The sequence below is a fragment of the Protopterus annectens genome, chromosome 17.part0 (genome assembly GCF_019279795.1).
Source record: "Protopterus annectens isolate FY-2018-M chromosome 17.part0, PAN1.0, whole genome shotgun sequence".
NCBI classification, from domain to species: domain Eukaryota; kingdom Metazoa; phylum Chordata; order Ceratodontiformes; family Protopteridae; genus Protopterus; species Protopterus annectens.
In genome coordinates this window covers 550,001,355-550,023,491 of record NC_056751.1, presented here as the reverse complement: position 1 = coordinate 550,023,491, position 22,137 = coordinate 550,001,355, and the positions used below count along the sequence as shown (strand labels likewise).

General features: G+C 38.6%; 1 protein-coding gene across 10 annotated transcripts in view; it reads right to left on the bottom strand.

The window, feature by feature from the left end:
• Positions 1-15,096: 15,096 nt before the first annotated feature.
• Positions 15,097-22,137, bottom strand: part of BRSK2 (BR serine/threonine kinase 2) — a 2,790,504-nt gene continuing 2,783,463 nt past the window's right edge. For 6 of the 10 annotated variants that reach the window (XM_044059311.1, XM_044059313.1, XM_044059315.1 and 3 more), the window contains one exon: positions 15,097-17,093. In XM_044059311.1, coding sequence (XP_043915246.1) covers positions 16,870-17,093 — 224 coding nt within the window. In that variant the 3' untranslated portion in view covers positions 15,097-16,869. The remainder of the gene's footprint in view (positions 17,094-22,137) is intronic. The other 4 variants (XM_044059318.1, XM_044059319.1, XM_044059320.1 and 1 more) reach the window with 2 other exon arrangements.

Below are 22,137 nucleotides of genomic sequence, written 5' to 3'. Positions count from 1 at the left end.
TGAACCATGTGTTGGCTATTATCTAGCCATTTGCCAGACAGGAGTCTAGAATGGCCTCTCCTCCTTTATTCCTGTTGCCCCACCCATGTGGATGAAGGCAGTCCTCATATCCTGTTCTGTCTGTCCTCATATGTGCATTCAATTCACCCATTATCAACACTGATTCATGTTGTCCTGCTTTATCTAGTAGGCCCTGCAACTGTTAATTGAATGGACTCTCTTCCTCACTATCACAACCCTGCTGTGAGGCATAGACTGAGATTATGAATACTGCTCTATCATTAAACTGGACTCTGATTGCCAAAAAATCTGTCACTAGTTTTGATGATTCCTCACTGCCATACAAGAATTCTGACACCATTTTCAGCCTGTCCTCTTCCTGAGTAGTAGACTTTGGATCCCAAACCAAGTGGTTTTGCTGCACCACCCTTCCATCTTGCCTCTTGGATACTTAAGATGTTCAGCCTCCTCCATATCATCATGTCATTCACTTCCAAGCCTTGTTAGTGAACCTACACTGGGTGCAGCAATTCATAGGTCATGTTGGGCAAATTGATTGGTTTTATACCCAGCTTTCGCTCAACAGAGCTATCCCAAGTAACTAAACCACTAGTAGCTTATTGACCCAATGTTGCTAGGCTTTATGGAGGGCACAGACTAGCCAATAGGGGCAAATATACCCCCCCACTGTTAGCGTGATTCCTTGGCATAGATTGGAGTAGGCCAGGTCCTCAACCCACTTATCACTGGCAAATACCCATGCCCATTTAGTGACATTAGTCAAAACGACTGAATCATCTCAAGTCATATTTTATACCATTGAGTGGTTAGCCATACCATGGCACACAGTCTGTGATCTGTTTTCTCCTATCTTGAGGATACTGTGCACCACAATGGATGCCCAAAGTGGTTATCTATACAACTATTCCTCCTATAGGGCACCATGTAGAGTCTGTGCTCCTATCCACAGCTCTATTCTTTGCTGATTATGAAATGGAAACACTCAGCAAAATTTTTGGGGGTGGGAGGAACTCCACTGAGACATAAGAAGAACATGCAAACTCTTTGTACCTTGTGCATGGGAGGCAAATACTTTAATCATTATGCCAAGTGGACTCATTTGACAAACCAAATGAAAATCCATTGGTACGTGAAATAGCTGAACCAGAAGAATGAACTATTAGAGTTCAGACTTCCACTTCTGCATTCCTTAATCAAGGAATTAGAATGGTAGATATTGCAGTTATTCTACATCCTGATCTCTGATGCTTTCATTCCTGTCTCCCGAAACAAAAATTAAATACATATGCTTCTAATTATTCTTGGGGAGCTCATTTTATATCTTCAGGTGCAGGGATTTGATCTCCAATCCATAGGATAAAGCAATTTAATGTAAAAGACACATTGCAACTCCTTTTAGAAATAATGTCCTTCTAGACATGGGCAGTACTACAGTAACATGTTACATAAACAAACAGGGAGGCACTCTCTCATATTAGAGTAGAAGTGATAATGGGAACAAGCAATTCATCTAAATGCAAGCTGTTTACACTCCCAACACAGTAGAATAAAATAGCAGACACACTAAACAGAAGCCAAAAAGTTTTTTGCTTTCTGCTACGTGGCACACCTCATCACAAAAGGATTCTCATCCAGGAAAAAAGAGGTCATTGTTCCCCTCTACTTGTTACTCATTAGACCCATTATAGAGTACAATGCCCCTTTTGGTATGTACCTCACAAGACATCTACAACAACTGGAAAGGCCGCAGAAATACCTCACAAAGAAGATTACCAGCCTCAAACAGTTGCCCTATGCAGACCGTCTCAAAAAACTCCAGCTTTACTCCTTCGCATATCACCTACTCAGAGGTGATTTCTGCTTAACAGACAAAGCTATGTCAAACCCAGTGCTGTTGGACATGCTCCACTTAAAGAAATCTCAATCTCTCCGAGCTACATGCTCTAGGGACCTAAAGCTTGTCACCACAATAAACAGAACATGCTTGAGGGATAGATTCCCATTCCAGAGACTTCCCATACTCTGGAACTAACTACCTATCTATATCAAACAAAGATCCTCATTAGCACTCTTCAAGAAAAATCTCGATGATTGGATGGGAGATAGGAAATGCACCCTGGGGATCACTTCTGTTGCTCTGCTCGACAAGGGCACAGGAAATCATTTTCTTGGGTGGCAAAAGCCAGGGTACCTTTTGGCTAGGCTTGTATAGGCCCTAGGGCCAATAGCCTAGTACCTACCTATGAACCTATGGAGTACAACAGAACAGTATCTGGACAGGTTAAAACCCAGTCTAATGGGTCAGCAGCTAGCAGTATGCCTTTTTAAGAAATGTATCTATGAGGCTAACACATGGTCATCAGTCTACACTTGGCTAAATCATCAGATGTCCAGGGCTAAAGCAGGCTTTGCTATTGTACTTTTGCATGCAATACCATAAACTGTTCACCTTTACGAAACCTATAAGGTATACTTGCTTTGTAGTTACCCAATCATATAATGGATCCTGCAGTAATGATTTTACGATGTACATAGTACAGTTTTGTCATAACTCAGCATAACAGTAGGTGTAGAGATAAGAGGACCTCTTTTGCAGGATGATGTCTTTCCTTCTTCCTCCCCAATGCTGCTATAGTTTGCTTTGGGAAATAACTTCCACTGTTAATGCATCATATTTTGTTCTTTACCTGTCCTTTTAGGTGTAGTATATATAATTCCTAGTTTATGAATACAGCGGGATTAGCCATGTTCATATGGTTCCCATTCCTATGTGTTTTTGAATTGTTGTGTGCTGGGTATTAAAATTCAAACTTGTATCAATCATTTTTTTTAACATTCTGCCACAGGGGACCGTCATTAACACCTACACCCCAAGAATTTACTTCTGAATGTTATGGGGCACATGGCTACAGCTACAGTTTGGCCAAGGAATGATGTCCAATTATGTAAAACATCCCAGTGATATAGCTGACTATAGCAATATTAGTATTATTTGTAATATGCATTGTTTATTATCAGTCATAAATCAACCATACTTTCTAAAGTACTAAGACTAGTAATGTTCTAATAAAGGAACAAGTGCACATAGGTTCATACATAAGTACTAGGTTAGCTGTTCTAGTGTGCCATTTTAAGCCTAGTCAATTTCCTTTTTGTGCTTGAATTGACCTATCCCATTTGGTTAGAGGTTGGCCTTTCCCATTCCATGGTCGATATTTTTATTTTACTCTCAATGAGAATAACTGAGATCATATCATAGATAATTTGAGGGGACCCATGCATGGGACAATGGATTTAGGAGCTGCCTCTGTAAAGTATTAGTATAGTGGACAGTCCTGGAGTAAAGTTTCTTTTTCCCATCCATAGATCTAAGAAACGCTTGAATATGGACAGAGATTAACTTTGCTTTATGTCAATGGGGAATCTGTTCCGCAGCAGTGGTACCCTATGTGAGATGCACCTGTCCCTCCAAACCATTCTGTTGATTTTGCAGAAGTGGTTTAGATCCCTAGAGTGAGTATTTTTGATGCCATTTGACTTGCTGATGTGCAGTAAATCCATCAGTAATAGGTCAGAGGATGCCTTGCATGCCAGACACAGAGGTCACCTCTTTGCAGTCTGTAGGATACAAAGTATAGTTATAGGGATCATAGGAAGTTACTAGGCTAACAGCCCCAGGGCCCTTACAAGCCTAGCCAAGTTCAACCCATGTTGCCAATGGTGTTTGGTTCAAGTAGACACCAAAATCTGCACCTATTGCCCCTGTCCAAGAGGGACAGAGGTGGAATTCCCAGGGTGAATTTCCGGTTATCCATCCAATCATTCAAATTACACTTAAATAGGGCCAATAAAGGGCTTTGCTTAACATGAATAGGAAGCTTGCTCCAAAGGTGGGGCAACCTCTGAGAGACAAACCTGTCTCTCCAGCAAGTTCTGTTGATGTCACGTACCAGGTTAAGGTCCTATGAGGGAGTGATCTGTGTGCCATTCAACTTGTGTATGTGCAGCATTTCCATTAAAGTTGTGTCAGAGATTATTCTACATGCAAGGCACAGGTCACCTCTGAGCAGTCTGTATGACTCAGAGTAAAGTGACAATGATTTCATTCTGTCCGCATAAGACAGATCTTGAAGACCCTGAATTTTCTTTGTAAGGAACCTTTGTAGTCTCTCCAATTGCAGCAGGTGTTTGGAAAGGAACATACCAAAAGGAGTGCTGTACTCTATTATTGGCCTAATGAGGGAAGAGTACAGGAGGGTTATAACCTCTTTTATTTCTGGAGGCAATGTCCTTACTTATGAGATGAGCAATATAAAATGCCATTCTTACCACTGTGGAGGCATGGTGATTGAAGTTAAGGCTTCTGTTGATCTAAGTACCCAGATCTCTCACTACTGTTTGCAGGAACATCACCCTTGCTGAAGGGGATGATGACGGATTCTTTTCCATTAAGTTTAAGACCGTGACTTTGGCACCAGTTATTAGTCTGCACAAGACCTTCTTGCAGGATGTTGACATTGCTAGGGGTTTCAGATTGCTCCCAGTTTGCAGTCATCAGCAAACTTATTCAGCCACAGTCCTTTAGTTTTAGCTTGCACTTCAAAGAAGTAGATTTTGAACAGTAGGGGTCCCAGAACCGATCCCTGTGGAACACCACTGGTTACAGGTTTGCTGGAGGAGGTGGAGTCCCCTATTTTGATTGTATGAGTTCAATCAGTGAGTCACTTTGCAACTCACTTGACAATATATGGGTTGATACCCAGCTGGGTGAGTTTATCAATGATGCCTGAGTGGGGAATTATGTCAAAGGCCTTGGCTAAGTCTAGGTAAGCTGTATGCATAGATTTGCCCTCATTCCACCAGGTTTAACAGGCATGATCTCCCCATGACAAAGCCAAACTGGGTAGGGTCGAGTGTTTGGATATTTCCTATATCTTTGTTAATAAGGTCCATAATGATTCGTTCCATGGCCTTGCAGATAAGGCTGGTCAGGCTAATGGGTCTACAGTTCCCAGGGTTCATGGATGCATCCCCTTTCTGCAAAGGGATGATGGTAGCAGTTTTCCATTCCTTTGGGATGAAGCCAGTGTTTAGGCTGTGAATGAAAAGCGTGCCCAATGGTGATCCTAATTCCTGTTTTAACTCATGTAGAACACAGCCCGAGATGTTGTCTGGTCCCATAGAGGCTGTATCGTTTTGGCCCTGGAGAGGGCGTTTAAGATCTGCTTCTTGTAGATACTAGATGGGGGACAGGTGTTAGGGATGCTTTGGGGTATATATGGTGGGGACAGGGGAGTGAAGTTTTCACTGACCCTAACAGCCAGCAGGTTTGCTATATCCACAGGCTCTGTGTATGTAGTACCATTAACTATGAGTTGCCTTGTGGTTATCCTTAGTTAGGGAAGCTAATTTTTATTCATAGTTAGCTTTGGAGGACTTCACTAGGAGTTTTATTTGCTTGTTTAAGTTGAGGAGGGAGTGTTTCCAGTTTTGAGACCGTTCCTTCCTACTCTTAGACAGCAATTTCTTTCTCCTGTTGTATAACCTATTAATGGCAGTTGTCCACTAGGCAGGTTAGTTTTCCCTTGAAGATCCTGCTTTGGTTCTATCAGGTACGGCTGAGTCGATACAATTGTACAGATGCTCATATAAAGCATTGGTGTATAACTTAACATAGGTGTCTGTTCCATTAGTGGGGGGATGGGATATGAAGCTATTTATGCTGTCACATAAGAGATTGTAATTGGCCTTGGAGAAGTTTTTTAGTCTAGTTGTTGCTAAAAGGGGGTCTTATGTTATAGTTACTTCTAGCGAGATGATTTGTCGTTAGATCTCACCAGGGATGGCCACACACTGGGGGAGGTGCAGCTGTCCCACATGTTGGTGAGCACCAGATCCAGGATGTTTGAGCCTCTTGTGGGACTATCAACCAGATGGTCAAGGAACATTTGGGCAAGTGATTTAGAACATGTATAATTTAATCAGTCAATGGAGAGGTAATTAAATTCACCCAAAACCAGGGTGTTTGGTTGTATTTTGATTGACTCAAGTAGATCCAAGTAGGCTGAGTGGATGTCCTGATTCATGGAGTGGGTCCTATAGCTGGCAATGACCTGAATAGGGGTCTTACCTACAGTCAATTGCACCTGAAGTAATTCAAGGGAATTGTGCCATTTAACCAATCTAGAGGTGTATTTATTTATTTATTTTACATTTGTTGACCAGGATGGTCTAACTGGATGAATGTCCATTTTCAGTAGAGTCCCGGGGAGATACGCTCCAAGAAGTTACATTAGTACAACTATTCAGGTAAAGGTTATTATACAGATACAAACTAAGGTTTCAACAGTTCAAAAATTTACACAGTTTAAACATAAATTTAGGTAACACGTTATGGCACAGATACATACTTAAAGTTTCAGCAATTACAAAAAAAAAAAAAAAAAACAACTTGCACATTTGTACAGAATTTGTTGGAAGCATTAGATGACGCATTTTACACTCTATTTACAAAAGACTTGGTTATACAAGTTAAAGTAGCTATAAAGGGTAAGATATGTCTTTGTAAAGGATAGGTAATAGGTGGATACTGACAAAAGTCAGAGCAGATATAAGGTCTGTAGCAAGAGAGAGAAGGGAGCCAGATAGGATTAGTCTTGATTTGTACAGGGACATAACCAATGGGTATTGATAGAGTTTCAGATTGTGCTTAAAAAGTGTAAAAGAAGACAGTGATGTAAGTTCGTAAGGGAGTTGGTTCCAGTTTTTTCCCACTGCATTAGAGAACAAGGCATCTCCTGCCATGTTTTTAGATTTACATGTTGATGCAAGTAGTTTATTAGATGATCTTAATGTTTTGACACTTTTATATTGGGTAATGAGGCTAGAAAGAATTGGGGTATTAGTGGGTTGGTAGAGGGTCTTGTGGGCAATGATGAGTTGGTTATAGTGAATCTGATTCTGGAGCTCTAGCCAACCTAATTGTTTCAGGTTATAGCAGTGATGGGTCCTGACAGGAGAAGCAGTGGCAAATCTGGCAATGTTGTTATATGAGTTGGTCAGCTTGTTCAGGTTATATTTTGACAGGTTTGTATATATGGAAGAAGCATAGAGAAGTGTGGAAATAAGGTGGGAGTGGGCAATAGTGGTTCTAGCTAGTGGGGAGAGAAAGGGTTTAATCCTGTAAAGAGATCCTAGTTTCTTGTTAGCAGTTTTTTATGGTATTGTTAATGTGGGTATCAAAGTTCAGGTTGTTATCAATAGTTACCCCTAAAAGTTTAGTTGTTGGATCAGGAGATATGAGTACGCCATTGTTGGATGGGATTGAGAAATTGAGTGGGAGTGACTTCCTGGTGGGAGTAAAGAGCAAGAGTTTGTTTTTTTTGGGGGGGGGGTTCAAGAGGAGGTAGCAATGTAAAAAACAGTTCTCTGTTATACTAACATTTTTTGGGTTAGAGTCTGTAGTTGGGATTGAGATTTAGCTGAACAGATTATTGTCAAATCATCTGCATATTGTATGCACTTAGCTTGGGGAATAGCTCGGTTTAGGTCGTTGATAAATACTGAGAAAAGGAGGGGGCCTAATATGGAGCCCTGGGGAACACCTAAGGTAACAGGGAGATGGGGTGACAGGTAGTTGTCCCATAGGACAGCCTGTTGTCTATTGTCTAAGTAGGACTGGAACCATTTAGTAGCCATTGTATTGAGAGAAAAGGATTTTAGTATATTAATAAGTAGATCATGGTTTAGCTTTAATAATATTGATACACCACCTCCTTTAGTTCTCACTGCTTCAGTTTGTGGTCTGAAAGTGTAGAAGGAAATGTATCCTGATACAGCTGGGGTGCTTCCACAGCCTTAAACCAGGTCTCAGTGACTGCTTAAAATGTTAGCATCTTCCAAGGTGAAGAGTGCTTTCAGTGAGTGCTGTTTTGAGTTTAGATTACTAGCATTTTGCAGCATAACCCTGAGGTTGTTTTTAGAGGGTATTTTGACATCGGGACTTTTGTTCATGACATTACCTAAAGAGGCACTATGGAGGGTGGGAAGAGCCTTAGCCAGTAACTGAAATCCCAGGGGTGATAGATGAAGACCATTTCTGGTAAAGCATCAAGGCCTGTCAACCATGTCATCTCAGGCTGACAGATACTGGATCCGTTTTGAATGACATCAGAAACTAAGCCAATTGTTGAACTCAATCATTATTCATTTGTACTGAGGTATCATCCTGGGCAAAGGAAAAATGCTGCTTAAGGCTAGGGACATACCTGCCTGAGATACAATATAAGAGAGCTCAGTCATGTCTCTCTTCATATAGTCCAGTGAGGTACATTTCAAGTCGTTCACAACCACATGGACTACGACGGAGTCATAATAGTGCCTGCTGATGAGACACTTGGGAGTGAGTGTGTGATGTGGCAGATTCTGGGACCTGACCGACAACTGACCATGACTTTTTCTTATCCGTCCTGGTGAGAGGGACAACTATGTGCCTCACAACTGAGTCACATATGACAAAGATGTTTGTTTTTGTGTTATGCCTTAGGGGCTTGACTGGTGAGACACTGGTGTGATATATTATGTGTACTATGTTCTGCAGAGGATGTATTATGTAAATCATGTTTGTGTTTGGGAGGTCTCTGGTGTTTAGGTATGCTTCTGGTAAGACCTCCACATATCTAGGTTTATGTGTTGTTGGTTTCGTAGGTGCAGGAGGTGAGGTGTGCATACTGACAACCTGCTTATTATCAGATGAACTGACTGGAGAGTGAGAGAGCCTGGATTCTAGGTTCTTGATATAGATGCATCTCTCACATAATGAATTTGTGTGGACTAGAAGAAGTGGGCTGTCAGTGTACATGAGGCAATTGCTACATTGCCTCAGGATGCCCATGTTGACCAGGCTGGCTGGAGAAACTGTGGGAAATTGTCTGTCCATAATGCTAGGCAAGTTGATGTGGTCAAAAAACAGGGAGAGGACAGGAAGGACCAGATAAAGTAGAGGACAGAAGTGAACAAATAATATGAAAGGCTAGTGGGTAGGATCCATGTTGGTACCTCAGGAGCTTCGCTGAATGTATCACCTGTCAGGGAGGGACAATCATGAGAACTCACACATGGAGCACCAGCAGACAGCTGGTACTAAGGGAAAATTTGCTAGCGGAAGTGATTGTGTCTATAACCGCCAATGGTGCTCACCTCTGCTCCGCAGTGTGGGATGCGCAAACAACTTCAAGCCTGCGCAAACACGGTGCTTATGTAGCAAATAAGAGCAAACCGATTTAAACAAATTAACAATAAAAAAAATCTCAAAACTGAGCCCTGTTCCAGCAACCTTCAATCAGATAAGTTTGAAGTGCACACTCCTGTCACAAGGGTGCAGGGGAATCCTCTCCAAAAAAAGATGGCCTGGTTTAGTGCTCAAGTTATACAAACAGAATTAGATTCAGCAGGTCTGAATCTAGTCTATGCTACAACAAAGTGCAACACTTTCGAAAAAAAAAACAGTTCAAATAAGCAGTGATATGGTAAAAATGCAGTTCAAAAGTGCAATATACAGTGAAAAATTCTACTTAAGTTTTACAGAGATCAGCAGATGGCTTGGATTGATCTGATAAATACAGCTTTGAGTCAGTCCACGTAGGACATGTTGTTTAGGCCTTGTCACCTTTTAGTGAGGTTTCTCTTTGGGAATTCCAGTTACTGTATGCATGTGTCCGGACAGGTACATGCCAAGGGAGGGATTGTATTCAATGACTGGCCTAATGAGGATTAAGTAAAGGGGGCAATGACATCCCTAGACCTAGACATAATCCTTTTGTTTATAAACTATGCAATATAGAAGGATTTTCTTACAATAGACAATTGTTGGTCAAAAATTTGGCCACTGTCCCCATAAGTTCCCAAATCCTGAACATTTGGGTCAACTCTCAGGGTTGTATTGTCCATGTGATATTTTCCTGGGGTAGATGACTTCCCAAATGATACAATAATTAATTTTTGGTACCAGTTATTTATTAGAGACAAACTTTCCTGCAGGATGGCTAAGTCATTTGGGGATTCAATGACTTCTCCTAGCTTGCAGTCATCTGCAAAGTTAGTCAGCCAGAGCCCGTTGGCACTGTCTTTTACTTCAGAAAAGTAGATGCCAAACAATAGAGGTCCCAGCACAGAACCCTGGGGCCTCCACTGGTGACTGATCTCTTTGTGGAGGTAACTTCCATTATCTTGATTATCTGGATCCTATCTGTGTTGGCAATCCAGCAGATGACATTGGGCTTTATTCCCAGTTTATTTAGCTTTTGTTACTATGCCTGAGTGGAGAATTGTGTCAAAAGCTTTTGCCAGGTTGAGGTATGCAGTGTGCACCATTTTGCCTTGCATTTGTGACCTTTTCAAAAAGTCAACCAGGTTGGGTAAGCATAATCTATCCTTGATGAAACCAAATTGAGGCAGATCCAGTGTTTGGAGGTTCTCTTTGTCCTTATTGATTAGTTCCATGATAAATCTTTCCATCGCTTTGCATATGAGGTTGGTCAAACTTAAGGGGCTGTAATTGCTTGGGTCTGTGGAAGGCCCTTCCTTATGCAGGGAATGACTGTAGCTGTTCTCCATTCACTTGGTACAAAACCTGCATGGAGGCGGAGATTAAACAGTGTTGTTATGGATGTGGCTAAACAGTGTTTCATGCTATTTATGATGCATCCAGGGATATTGTCATGACCCATCTATGTGGTATTTTTAGCTTTTGATAGCACTTTCAGGACTTGGTCTTATGTGATGGTTAGAGGCAAGCCAGTTTTAGGTATATCTTGAGAGTCATATGGAGGGGAGAGCAGGGTAAAGTTAGAGTTAAATTCATTGGCCAGTAGGTTTGTTATTGGTAACATCATTCACAATTGGATCAGTGCATTGCTGCATTGTGCTTTTGAGATTATGAACATAACTAAAAATGCCTTGTGCCTGTCTTTGGCTTGGGTAGCTTCACATTTGGCTTTGGTGGGTTTTATTAAACTTCTGAGTTTGTTTATTTCAGTGGCAGGAGCTCTAACATCCTGGGAATTATTATTCTTACTTTTGGTCAAAATTATTTTCCTTTTATTATAAAGCTTGTTGATATTATGGTTCCATCATGTGGGTTTGTTTCTGGGGTTTGCCCTGCAATTGTTCCTACAGGGTACAGCTGCATCTATGCAGCTGTTTACATGCTGGTATAGTGTGGAAGTGTACATTTCTGACTATTCAGTGGACTTAACTTGGTTTGGTGGAAATGTGAAGCTATCCAATGCATCTCTTAGAAGTAGGTAGTTTGTCTTAAAGAAATTTATAAAGGTACCCTGGGTGGAAAGAGTCTCCAGTTTCAGTTTTATTTAGAAGGAGACTGCTTTATGTTCAGACCTAACAAGTGATGAGGATACGCAAAGGATGATGCAAGATGCTCCTATATTAGTAAGGACCAGATCTAAGATATTATTCCCCCTAATGGGGACTCTGACTAACTGTTCCAGGGCATTTGTATTAACTATAAAAGGAAGAGTACCAGGCCAGTTTCAAAAGTAATATAATATGCAAAAGTAAAAGATGTCCAGTAGGCTGAAACTGTACAAATATATAAATACTTTACTTTAATAAAATAACAAAATCAGGCAAGTGCTTTCACAATGTGTTTGCTTCTTCAGACCATAAAATACACATTCAAATAAAACCATTTAAAAACAACCATTTGGCCAATCATAATGAAAATATTAGTCATGTGATATAATCAGTGATTCAGACATTTTCTTTTTAAAGCAGGTTTTAAAGAGATAGCACTGTTTAGTCCTGGAGACACATCTGCTTTAAAATCTAGGATCCATTTCAGCTCCAAAAATGTAGTTTCATTACTGACATCACCTTCTCTGATATTAATATTAAATTGCTGCAAGACCAAAAACTTAAATTTGTGAGTGTCATCAAAATCTAACAGATGCTTATCTAGTGCATTAGTAGATTTTCCATTCCTTATATCACCAATATGCTCCAGTATGTGCTCCCTAAGGGTACGATTTGTTTTTCCTATGTAGAACATTTCACATGCTATGCATTGTGCCATATAAACAAGATTACCACTGTTATAGTCTGCACAAAAATGAAAACTGATGTCTTTAAAGGTCTTAGGACGAATAATAGAGGTAGTCGACCAAATAAATCTACATGCCTTACAAGACCTACAGGCATAAGTGCCTTGACGTTCAGATTGTGTCCTAGAAGACCTAGACTGTTTATAACATAGACATTGTTTTAAAGTTCTATTATTCCTAAAGACAAACTGTGGGGTATCACCAATAAATTTGCTTATATTATCGTCCATCATAACTTCTTCTACGACCCACTCTATTACTCCTATACTATATCCCCTTTGCAGTAGTTCAATGTGTAAAGTGTCTAAGGATGCTCACACAGCAGGCAAGGGAGACAGAACATGACAGCGGATACGCCGACCAAACAGAAGAGACTGAATTAATTGAAACGGTAGGCAGTAATTTAATTTTTAACTTAGGATGTGAAATGTTCTACATAGGAAAGACAAATCTTACCCCTTAGGGAGTGCATACTGGAGCATGTTGGTGATATAAGGAATGGAAAATCTACTAATGTACTAGCTAAGCATATGTCAGATTTTGATGACAATCACAAATTTAAGTTTTTGGTCTTGCAGCCATTTAATATTAATATCAGAGAAGGTGATGTCAGTAATGAAACTGAATTTTTGGAGCTGAAATGGATCCTATATTTTAGAGCAGATGTGTCTCCAGGACTAAACAGTGGTATCTCTTTAAAACCTGCTTTAAAAAGAAGATGTCTGAATCACTGATTATATCACATGACTAATATTTTCATTATGATTGGCCAAATGGTTGTTTTAAATGGTTTGTTTGTATATGTATTTTATGGTCTGAAGAAGCAAACACATTGCGAAAGTGCTTACCTGATTTTATTTGTTATTTTATTAAAGTATTTATATATTTCTACAACTTCAGCCTACTGGACATCTTTGACTTTTGCATTTGTATTTATGTTCAGGAATCTCTATGCTTGTGCACGAGTGATGGTGTAGATTTCCCAGTCTATAATCGAATCACTTAGGAAAATGATATTGGGTTAATACTGGGTGATTTTAGTTCCTATAGATAGGCATTGTGGCTTTCTGTTGTCATAGAGGGAGTTCTATAGCTATCGAATATATGGGCCAGAACTTTACTGATGGTTATTTGCACATGAAGAAGCTCTAGTGCATCAGGCCGCTTTACCAGACTTCTTACAAGTCTGTTCTGGATGTAGAAACACCTCCACTCTTTTTCTTCTCCTGCTCAGTAGCTGGCCTGAATGTATGGAAGATGTTATAGCCCTTTCACAGCCAGAGTGCTCTCCTCTATTTTAAACCATGTCTCAGTCACTACACAGACGTCAATGTCTTCCAAGGACAGAAAGGCTTGTAGGGAGTGCAGTTTCTTGTCAGACTCCTAGTATTGATCAGTAACATATTTTCCTTTGCTGCTTCTTTACATTAGTATTTTTATCAGTTTGGCAATGCCTAAAAATGGCACTTGGGGGTGGCAATGTCTTTGCTAATAATCAGAACCACAGAATCAGCGTGGTCTGTTGATCATATTCTTCCTGGCTGACAAACACTGGACCCCCTGAATGACACAAAAAACAAAGTCAATTATTTTTGGCTCATATCGCAACATCATTCTTGGAGAAGGTAGAATGCTGCTCAGTGCTAGGCTTATGTTAGGCCTTGAACACCTTTACTATGCCAATGATCTGATTCACCCTCTTTTCCTTCCCCTCTTTTTGTTTAAAATGCTTCTGGGTTTCTATTAGAATGTGGAGAGTGAATGGCCAAAAATCTGGACTTATATGTATGAAGTCCGAGACTGCTATTTCTTGGAATATTCACATTTCTCAAAGTATGGTAATCTTAGAATTGACATATATAAGACTGGGGGTTTCCTCCTGTAAAAAACAAGTTTAAAGGAGAAAGAGAGGTTTGTTTTTCAATATTTAACTGATTTTTTGGTCTTTTTTTTGCATTTGGGAATTAGCATTGTGAATTCTGACAGGTCAATAAGGATCCTTTGGAACTCTATTCCTTACAATCTGTACTATAATGGTTGAAGGTACAGTGATTAGGATACACTAGACAATCTTGACGTACTAAAATGTCAAAATTCAGTACGTCGAGACCGAATAATGGAAAGTGCAGTTAACCAAAACTATACTATGCCAAATCCACAAATGTCGAATCCGCCGCTATCATGGTGTCGTGTTCGTGACGTGTGGTGCGGTTTGTGGATTTATCTGAGGTTTCAGGTAAGTGTTGTGTGTTTGAGGATAATGGGTAGGGATTTTAGTGTGTGTGAGTGTGTGCGGTGGTGTTTGTTGTGTGTTTGTGTTTAGTGCGACCTCTGAGTTAGAATATATAAGTGGGGGGGGTGCAGGGGGGCTTGCCCCCCTGCTTATAGGTAGCTCAAGTGTGTTTGTATGTGTTGTTATGTTTGTTTCGTTAGGTAGGTGTATGTGTGTGTGTGTGATTATGTCCTGGTTTGTGTGTGTGTGTGTGTGAATGGTCGTGATTGTAGTGTTTGTGATTGTGGGTTTTCGTGTATGTGTTTTTTCGACTATTCAGTCTCGAAATACTGAAATTCGACATTTCAGTATTTTGAGATTGTATAGTGAATCCAGTGATGAATATGTTTAATTTCAGGTAACTAAGGCCACACATATCTTCTCTCTGGATAATAAATTTACTGTTAGGCTCCAAGCTATAAAGAATACCAGCCATATGCCAATAACATAGTGATGTTTTCTGGGAGTCAAAGTTCCTTTGGATGGAGGGTGATACAAATCTGAAGTATAAAAAAAATTTAGATGTGAAAATCTATAGGACACAAAGTACTTACCGCTGAAGTCATATGATCCAAGGTATGCAGTAGGGAGAAAGAGAAACAGACAGATGCACGCATGCACATGTACACACACACACACTTACTTATAAACATACAATGGTAAAATAACTGGGCTAGCAAACAATTCTTTAAATGAATGAATTTATTGGTTCTGCACTGAGTTTGTTCACTTGTATATTACAAGGGGTACATTAGTTATTTTTACTGTTAAATAATGAAACGTTTGTGTCTTCAAAGTACAAAATAGGAAGGATAACAGTAGGTATTGCTTTATTTCATTTTCTTTTTAGTAATTCCCTTCCTGCTTGTACTGCCTGGGCTTGCCTTATTTGTACATTGAAATCCCAGCCTGGCTGCAAAGCTGCACCGTGTAAAGGAAGCATTAGAACCTGTGCACATATAGAACGGGAAAAACAGAGAAAATAGAAAGCAGTAAAGAAGACAGAGGCATTATGGAACAGTTACAGCAAATTCATGCAAAGAAAAAACCCCATGTCTGACATGCAAACAGTAATAGAAGATAAAAGTTCAAGAACAGGGAAAAAAAATTCCCTTCCCAGAAGGTCAAAGATCAAATGTCATCAGCCAGATTTCATCTTATATACAAGTAAAACTGGTCCAAGAGAGATTTTCTTTTTCTTTAAAACCTGTAGTACACTCACACTGATATGAAACTACCAAATAGTGGCATAAGGTAATAATTTTCCAGACACTAGTGCTATTCTACATTCTTGAAGCATTGGTATTTAAACATATACTACAAGTTTCCTTGATGTTGGGCAAAATAAATAAACATTGTTCACAGCAGTCTCATAAATTAGGAGAAAATAGTCTCATTTTCTTTAACGAAATAAATATGTTAGTGTTGCCTCTACATAATAACTGCATGTGCATATGTACATATAAATAAATAAGACAATACTTTTCAGACAGAACAATAAAAAAGTTACAAAAATATCTGCATGATTTATGTTTCAGTCGACAATGTTTGTTCTTGGAAATGTAGACTAAGGAACACTGCTGTACTAGGCACAGTGCTTTTACGAAAACAAAGTAAAGAACAGGGAACAGCAAAACAGAGAAATACGGTGAGAAAAAAAATTAAACTCTTAAAATCTAAAATAAATAATACTGGTAAACTTAGACTTGGCAACACAATGATTGCATCTACAGCTAAACAAAGTATCACAACTATTCAAAGATAATCTATACAATTACAAGATGCTGTACAAGAGGACATGAACGATTGTTCAGCATTAGTCTACAAATTTATACGAATTCAGTATTGTGCTGTAAGATGACTGTTCTTAAGTTCAAATATGTTTCCTGGCAGTTCATAGAATCCTACAAAAGGAGACATATTTGCAAAGTTCAAGTTGAAGGTATCTGCCTCTTGATAAGGTGTGCCATTTTACCAAGAGTTCATCTGTGGTGCATACATGTTCCTGAAGGCTTTGGTTTTTCTCTTTTCTTGTCTCGTTGTTGCTTTTTAGTGGCTGAAGTATAAAGGACTGAAACAGGATGTTAAAAAGAGGGTTCTGGATCTTGGACATTGGACAACAGCAGCTTCCCTTCAACAAATGTCCGGAGCATGGAAGAGCACGCCAAGGCTGTAATTTAACAAGTTTTCTGGACAACGCCTGGTAGCAGTGCGAAGGCAAGTCAAGTTCATCATAGAAAGAGAGCAGGGAAGAGAAAAAAAAATTGGGATAAAATGCTGTAGAACGGAGTTTGCAAGTGCTACTAATATTTTGTATCAGATATATATACAGCCATTCCTCCATACAAAAGAATTTGTGTACAGACATTTTTGTATCGAAGTATTCAGGTATGTACATCCACCTAGTATATAAGACTAGCTCTCTAAGGATTGTGTTTTTATTTTTTTTTAAATAATTTAATGTTGATCTTGTGTCCCGATAGATGAGACCATCTTTGTCTTTTCTTTGCCTGCTGGGTACTTAGAATCGCCTCTAGAACCATAGTCATTAGCATCGGATTCGCTCCGCTTGCTGTTTGCACCATGCTTTGTTGGCGTGCCTGGTGGGTGTGCCAACTGCCCATTCTTCTCGTCTGAAAAAAGTTGTTTAATTACGTCAAAGAAGTTACTCAATGGACTGCCTGGGTACACAAACAGAAAAGAAAGGAGAGAGAGAGAGAACAAACAAACAAATGAACAATGGGGTTTACGAGAAGAAAGTGATGTGAGATCCAGAAGCACATGGGTGACTAGATGAAGACAGTATAAGACAAAGAGGGTTAAGAAATGAAACATTGTCTTAAGGAACAAGGGAAACAAATGGCTTTAGATAAAATAAAATTTCACAATTTACAACAGACTAAAACTGATTACTATATATTCCACATGCAAAAGCGTGCATTCTAGATGACTTTATTATTCCATTTTGTTTTACATATTCAAATTTGTGATTATGTAATATTCAGATATGTGATTATGTACCCAAGCTTTTGACGCTAACAGCAAACTGAAAATCTCCAAAAGAAATGTAATTATGTATTAATATGATCAAATTCTCAAATACATGGCTGGTAAAACTTTAATTGCTATGTGTCACTGTAAAGCCTGCTTCTGAATGAAGATTATAAGTACATTTTTAGGTATGAAGGACTTCTTTTATAAGTTCACAGTGTTGTGTTTTGTTTGTTTTTTTCACCAGCAAGGAAATAACTTATTATGTTATGCATATTCATGATATACTCTGTCAGTTCAATAAACTTCATTGTATTACAGTATCAACGTATGATTTGAAACTTGGCCTCAATAAATTTCACATATCATAACAGTTTCTAATTCATAAGAGTAGCACAGATTTTATGAGAATTTTTCAGAAAATAGCTTGCATGATGCAAAAGCAGCATGCCATATCAAATAACCCTTTGCAAGCAAACAGTAAAACAAGGAAAAACTGTGGTTAAAAATACTTAAAATCTGGTGAAATAAAATGAGAAGGTGAAAAGTGGTGGTGAGAAAATCCAGAAGCCTTTCTAAATGCGGACCACTACCATTACAGGAGTTTTATTGCATTATCACCATGTCTATGAATTATGGATTATTTAAACAGCAAAAGATATACTTTTTTAACTCTGGTGCTTCATTTGCTCTTTTATTTATATTACCAAGGAAATTTATACTTGAATTTATACCTTATGCTGTTTTATTAATAAAATTTTCATTGGCATATATGTGATATTAATTAAACGTTTAGTCATCACTAAAACAGCTGCATATAAGGGTACATAGGATGATTCAGTAGGATAGAGGAAAATATTACATGCACAAAGAACAAATACAAATCCACTTTCCTGATGATGGTGTAAATCAAATTTCAGACCAACAAACAAAACACCAAAACTCTGTGGAAAAAACAAAACAAAAAACAAAACAAAACAAAAAACAAAACAAAACACAAAAGTAATAGTAACACTAGTGTAATACTCTCTAAGTCAACGCTTTCATCTGGCAACATCCACCAGATGTCTTCAAAAATAAATAAAACCATTTGAAACCCTCCTTTAGAAAGGTAAAATTCATCACATGATCATGTCACTTAATCTATCAAAATCACATGATTGTTGGAAACCTTCCTGATAAAGATAAAATTCATCACACGATCCCGTTACTTGATCTAAGACCATTTACAAGGAGATTAAATCTACAGTCCATTTTAAACAATTTAGAATTGTCCATCATAGGTTTTCACACACCATCTACATATAATCCATCTTTGTTATCTACCATTCAAACCTTCCAGAAGTACTGTGATAGAGTCATTAGGGAAATTTAAAAAAAATCGTCTGGATACACACTATAATTTTAATCATCAAGAACAAAAGAAGCTGACACTTTTGAACTGCAAAGGAGAACTAATTTCATGAAGGAAGACAAGGATGGTGTACTTAATAGTTGTGTATCACTCCAACAATGTAAAAGTTACAGAAAATCTCTTTGCAAATTAAGCAGAACATAAAACCATCATGTTATTTGATATTCACAAGAGATGTGGACTTATAAGGAATTGTCTTTATGAATTGTTAATTAATGGTTCTACAGACAATAATTTATATCAATGTTTGCAACATGAAAATCCTGTTGTAGGGTCATTTTCTAGAATTCCAAACATACATAAGAACCCATAAGATTCCCTCTGTCAAACAGATAGATTTGGCCCCAGGTTCAGCGAGAGAAAGAATTTCTAAATTTTTGGATACAATTTTCAATCCTTAGATCCAAAGACTATTCATATTTAAAAGATTCTTGGAACTTTTAGAATAACTGAAGAAGCTATGAATTCAGTGGAAATGAAAAACACCATGTTGACAATAAATATATGTTCACTATTTACTATTATTCCCCGGAATTAAGGTATTGATGTTGTTAAATGTTATTTGTATTGTTTTGCAGACATTTTTCATGATTATATTCAGTTATACTGTTATTGGAACTTTTATTAGAAAATATTTTTTTGTCTTTAACAAACAGTATTATAGACAATTTAGAGGGACAGCTATTCATTCTTCTGGTGTACCTGTGCTCATCAACCCGAAGTTGGGTTGGAGGGAAAGAAAAACTTTTTATAAGTGCAAAATGTTTTCTTCTGTTTTATTTTACAAGAGTTCTGTGGGCAATCTTTTTTATTATATTTAAAGGAGGAAATGAGGTAATTAAATAAGTAGCTGAAATGAATGTTAAAACATATTTTTGAAAATTATTCAGGGAGGTATAGGTATCCGCGGTGGTGGTGGTGTGGTAGTGTTGTCGCCTCACAGTAAGACGCTGCCCGATTAGAGCGTCTTCTGCGTGGAGACATGCGTGAATGGGCGTACCTTCGTTGAAGGTTGTGTGTCAGGGCTGGCAACTCGGTACGTAAAAATCAACTGCCAATCATTAGCGGACCGGAGTTCCGCTGTGGCGACCCCTAACCAGGAAAAGCTGAAGGTCACAACATTCAGGGAGGTATAGGTACAGAAGTAAATTTTTTAGATGTTAAAGTGAAAACAGACCCCTTCAACAAAACATTTGGAAGTTACATTCATAGGAAGGGCACACATACTAATAATTGCCTTCACTACACTAGTGGGCATCCTATTCACATCAAGAAGAATATTCTTAGGGGTCAATTTAGTTGTGCTCTAGGATGTGTTCAGAAGATTCAGTGTTTTTAAAGAGTTTGATTTTATTACTAAGTTGTTTTTAGAAAGTGGTTATAAACATAATGAGTTGGAAAATTCAGCCAGTGAAATACTACTAAACAATAATCCACAACTCCATGTGGGTATCAGGATTTGCCCACTGTTGGCATGGTTTGATGATAATGATAGTGGTGGGGTTTGATCATGAGGCTTGAAGCCCGAGTGATTAAACAAAGCCAGCTGTGTGTAAATCCTGATATACCTACACACAGCAGTGGATTATTGCTATTATACAATGACATTATTTAACAAAGAAATTGTTTGTCTTTCTTAAATAATATCTTTGCATAACGGCACTTCAGTCGTCTTCCCATTGTTTTCTGTAGGCTGATGCACGTAACTTGTGTTCCCACCCTTGCACTGTACATCAGTGCAGTGTAAGAAAAATAACTGAGAAGAGAGAATTTCCATTCTTTTTTTCTGTTTAAAAAAAAATCAAGATTTTTATAAGGGACAGTGCAGAAATACAAGGAAAATCAGATATGTTTCTGTTTCTTTAGTTTCGCAGAACATATCTAATTGTTCTTGTATTATGCTTTGCCCTCCCTCATAGGCCAATAGAAAGTCTGGTTGTTCAATGGTAGTTTAGCGATCAGACTTTTTTCTATTGGTATATGCAATATTTACAATGAGCACACAGGTTGGTCTATCCAATCAGCGTACTCATTTTTGAATAGCAGTGAGCCTTTATTGTATAACCTAAGAGAGATACTGGATTTCCACCTATGTTAAAAAATGGTCTTAATATGGCTATTACTAAGGAGAATTTGTATAAACATCAGACAAGTTTCTCTCCTGTTATGTCTGTAGACAGCAAAAGTATCAAAGTTATTATTAGCTGTAAATGGAAAATAATTGAGGGGGCATATTAGACGCACTTTATAATGCTGATCATGACTCCTTCAGCTACATATCTTAAAAATGAATACCATTAAGTCAGCATGATTCATAATCAGGCCAAGATTCATTGAGTTACACTGCATGCTGTAGCAAGGCTTGCACCACACAGCAACAATCAGAGGAGTAGCCAGGATGAAGGGACAGTCTCCGTGGGTGCAAAGCATTAGGGGTGTGATCAGCAGATGTCGATTGGCTTTTGGTGCATTGCCATTACTCAGAACGGAATAAATGATTGTCAGTATTGCATTTGCAGTCAGGACTGAAACGCTTTAGCACTTCATGTGTGGTATAAACTGTAGGAATCTCCTTACTAAAAATGTAGCAAGCAGTTTGCTACAGTTTTAAAGAAAAGGAGAAAGAACTTTTTTTTGCCCCTCGGTTGAGTTTGAGAAGTGTGCCAGATAACAGAACAGCACATTGTGCCAGAATTGCAAGCTATGGCTCTAACAACGATACCCTGCTGTGTGAAGTACACATAAATATCTAAATTGTGGCAGCCTTTGTATGCTCTGATGTGGACTGGAGCAACACTAAAAATCTGCAAGCTAACCATTATGGAGCTATGCCAAAAGTAATTTATAGGGCAATGAAGCATCAGGTGCTGGCTAGTACAAACTTGACAAGATTTGGTGACAACAGGAAGTGTAAGTTGGCGCATGATGGAGTGTACTATTGGCAAGTGTCACAAAGTAATACCCTCCAATACAGTATAAACACTTGCTATCCAGTCACCTAGACAATTACTGTTTTTAGGAAAGGGCAGTATAGCACAGTAGGAAATGGGGGACTTTATCAAGCAAAGGTACACACACAAGAGATGCATACAGAAAAAGCAGGTGGGGAAAGAAGTGTATATTTTCTTGTGGAGATAGGAACCATGTTTTATACGTTTATATCTGTATGGGGACAGAAGGGATTATGGGATGGCTGATTGAGAATCAGGGGGAGCGCGGATGAAAGATGGAGAAGAGTAGGCAGCAAAATAAAGGGGTTGTCACCATATCTGAATATCACATATACTGGTGCGCATGAAAATGCTAATGTACCTCAAGGA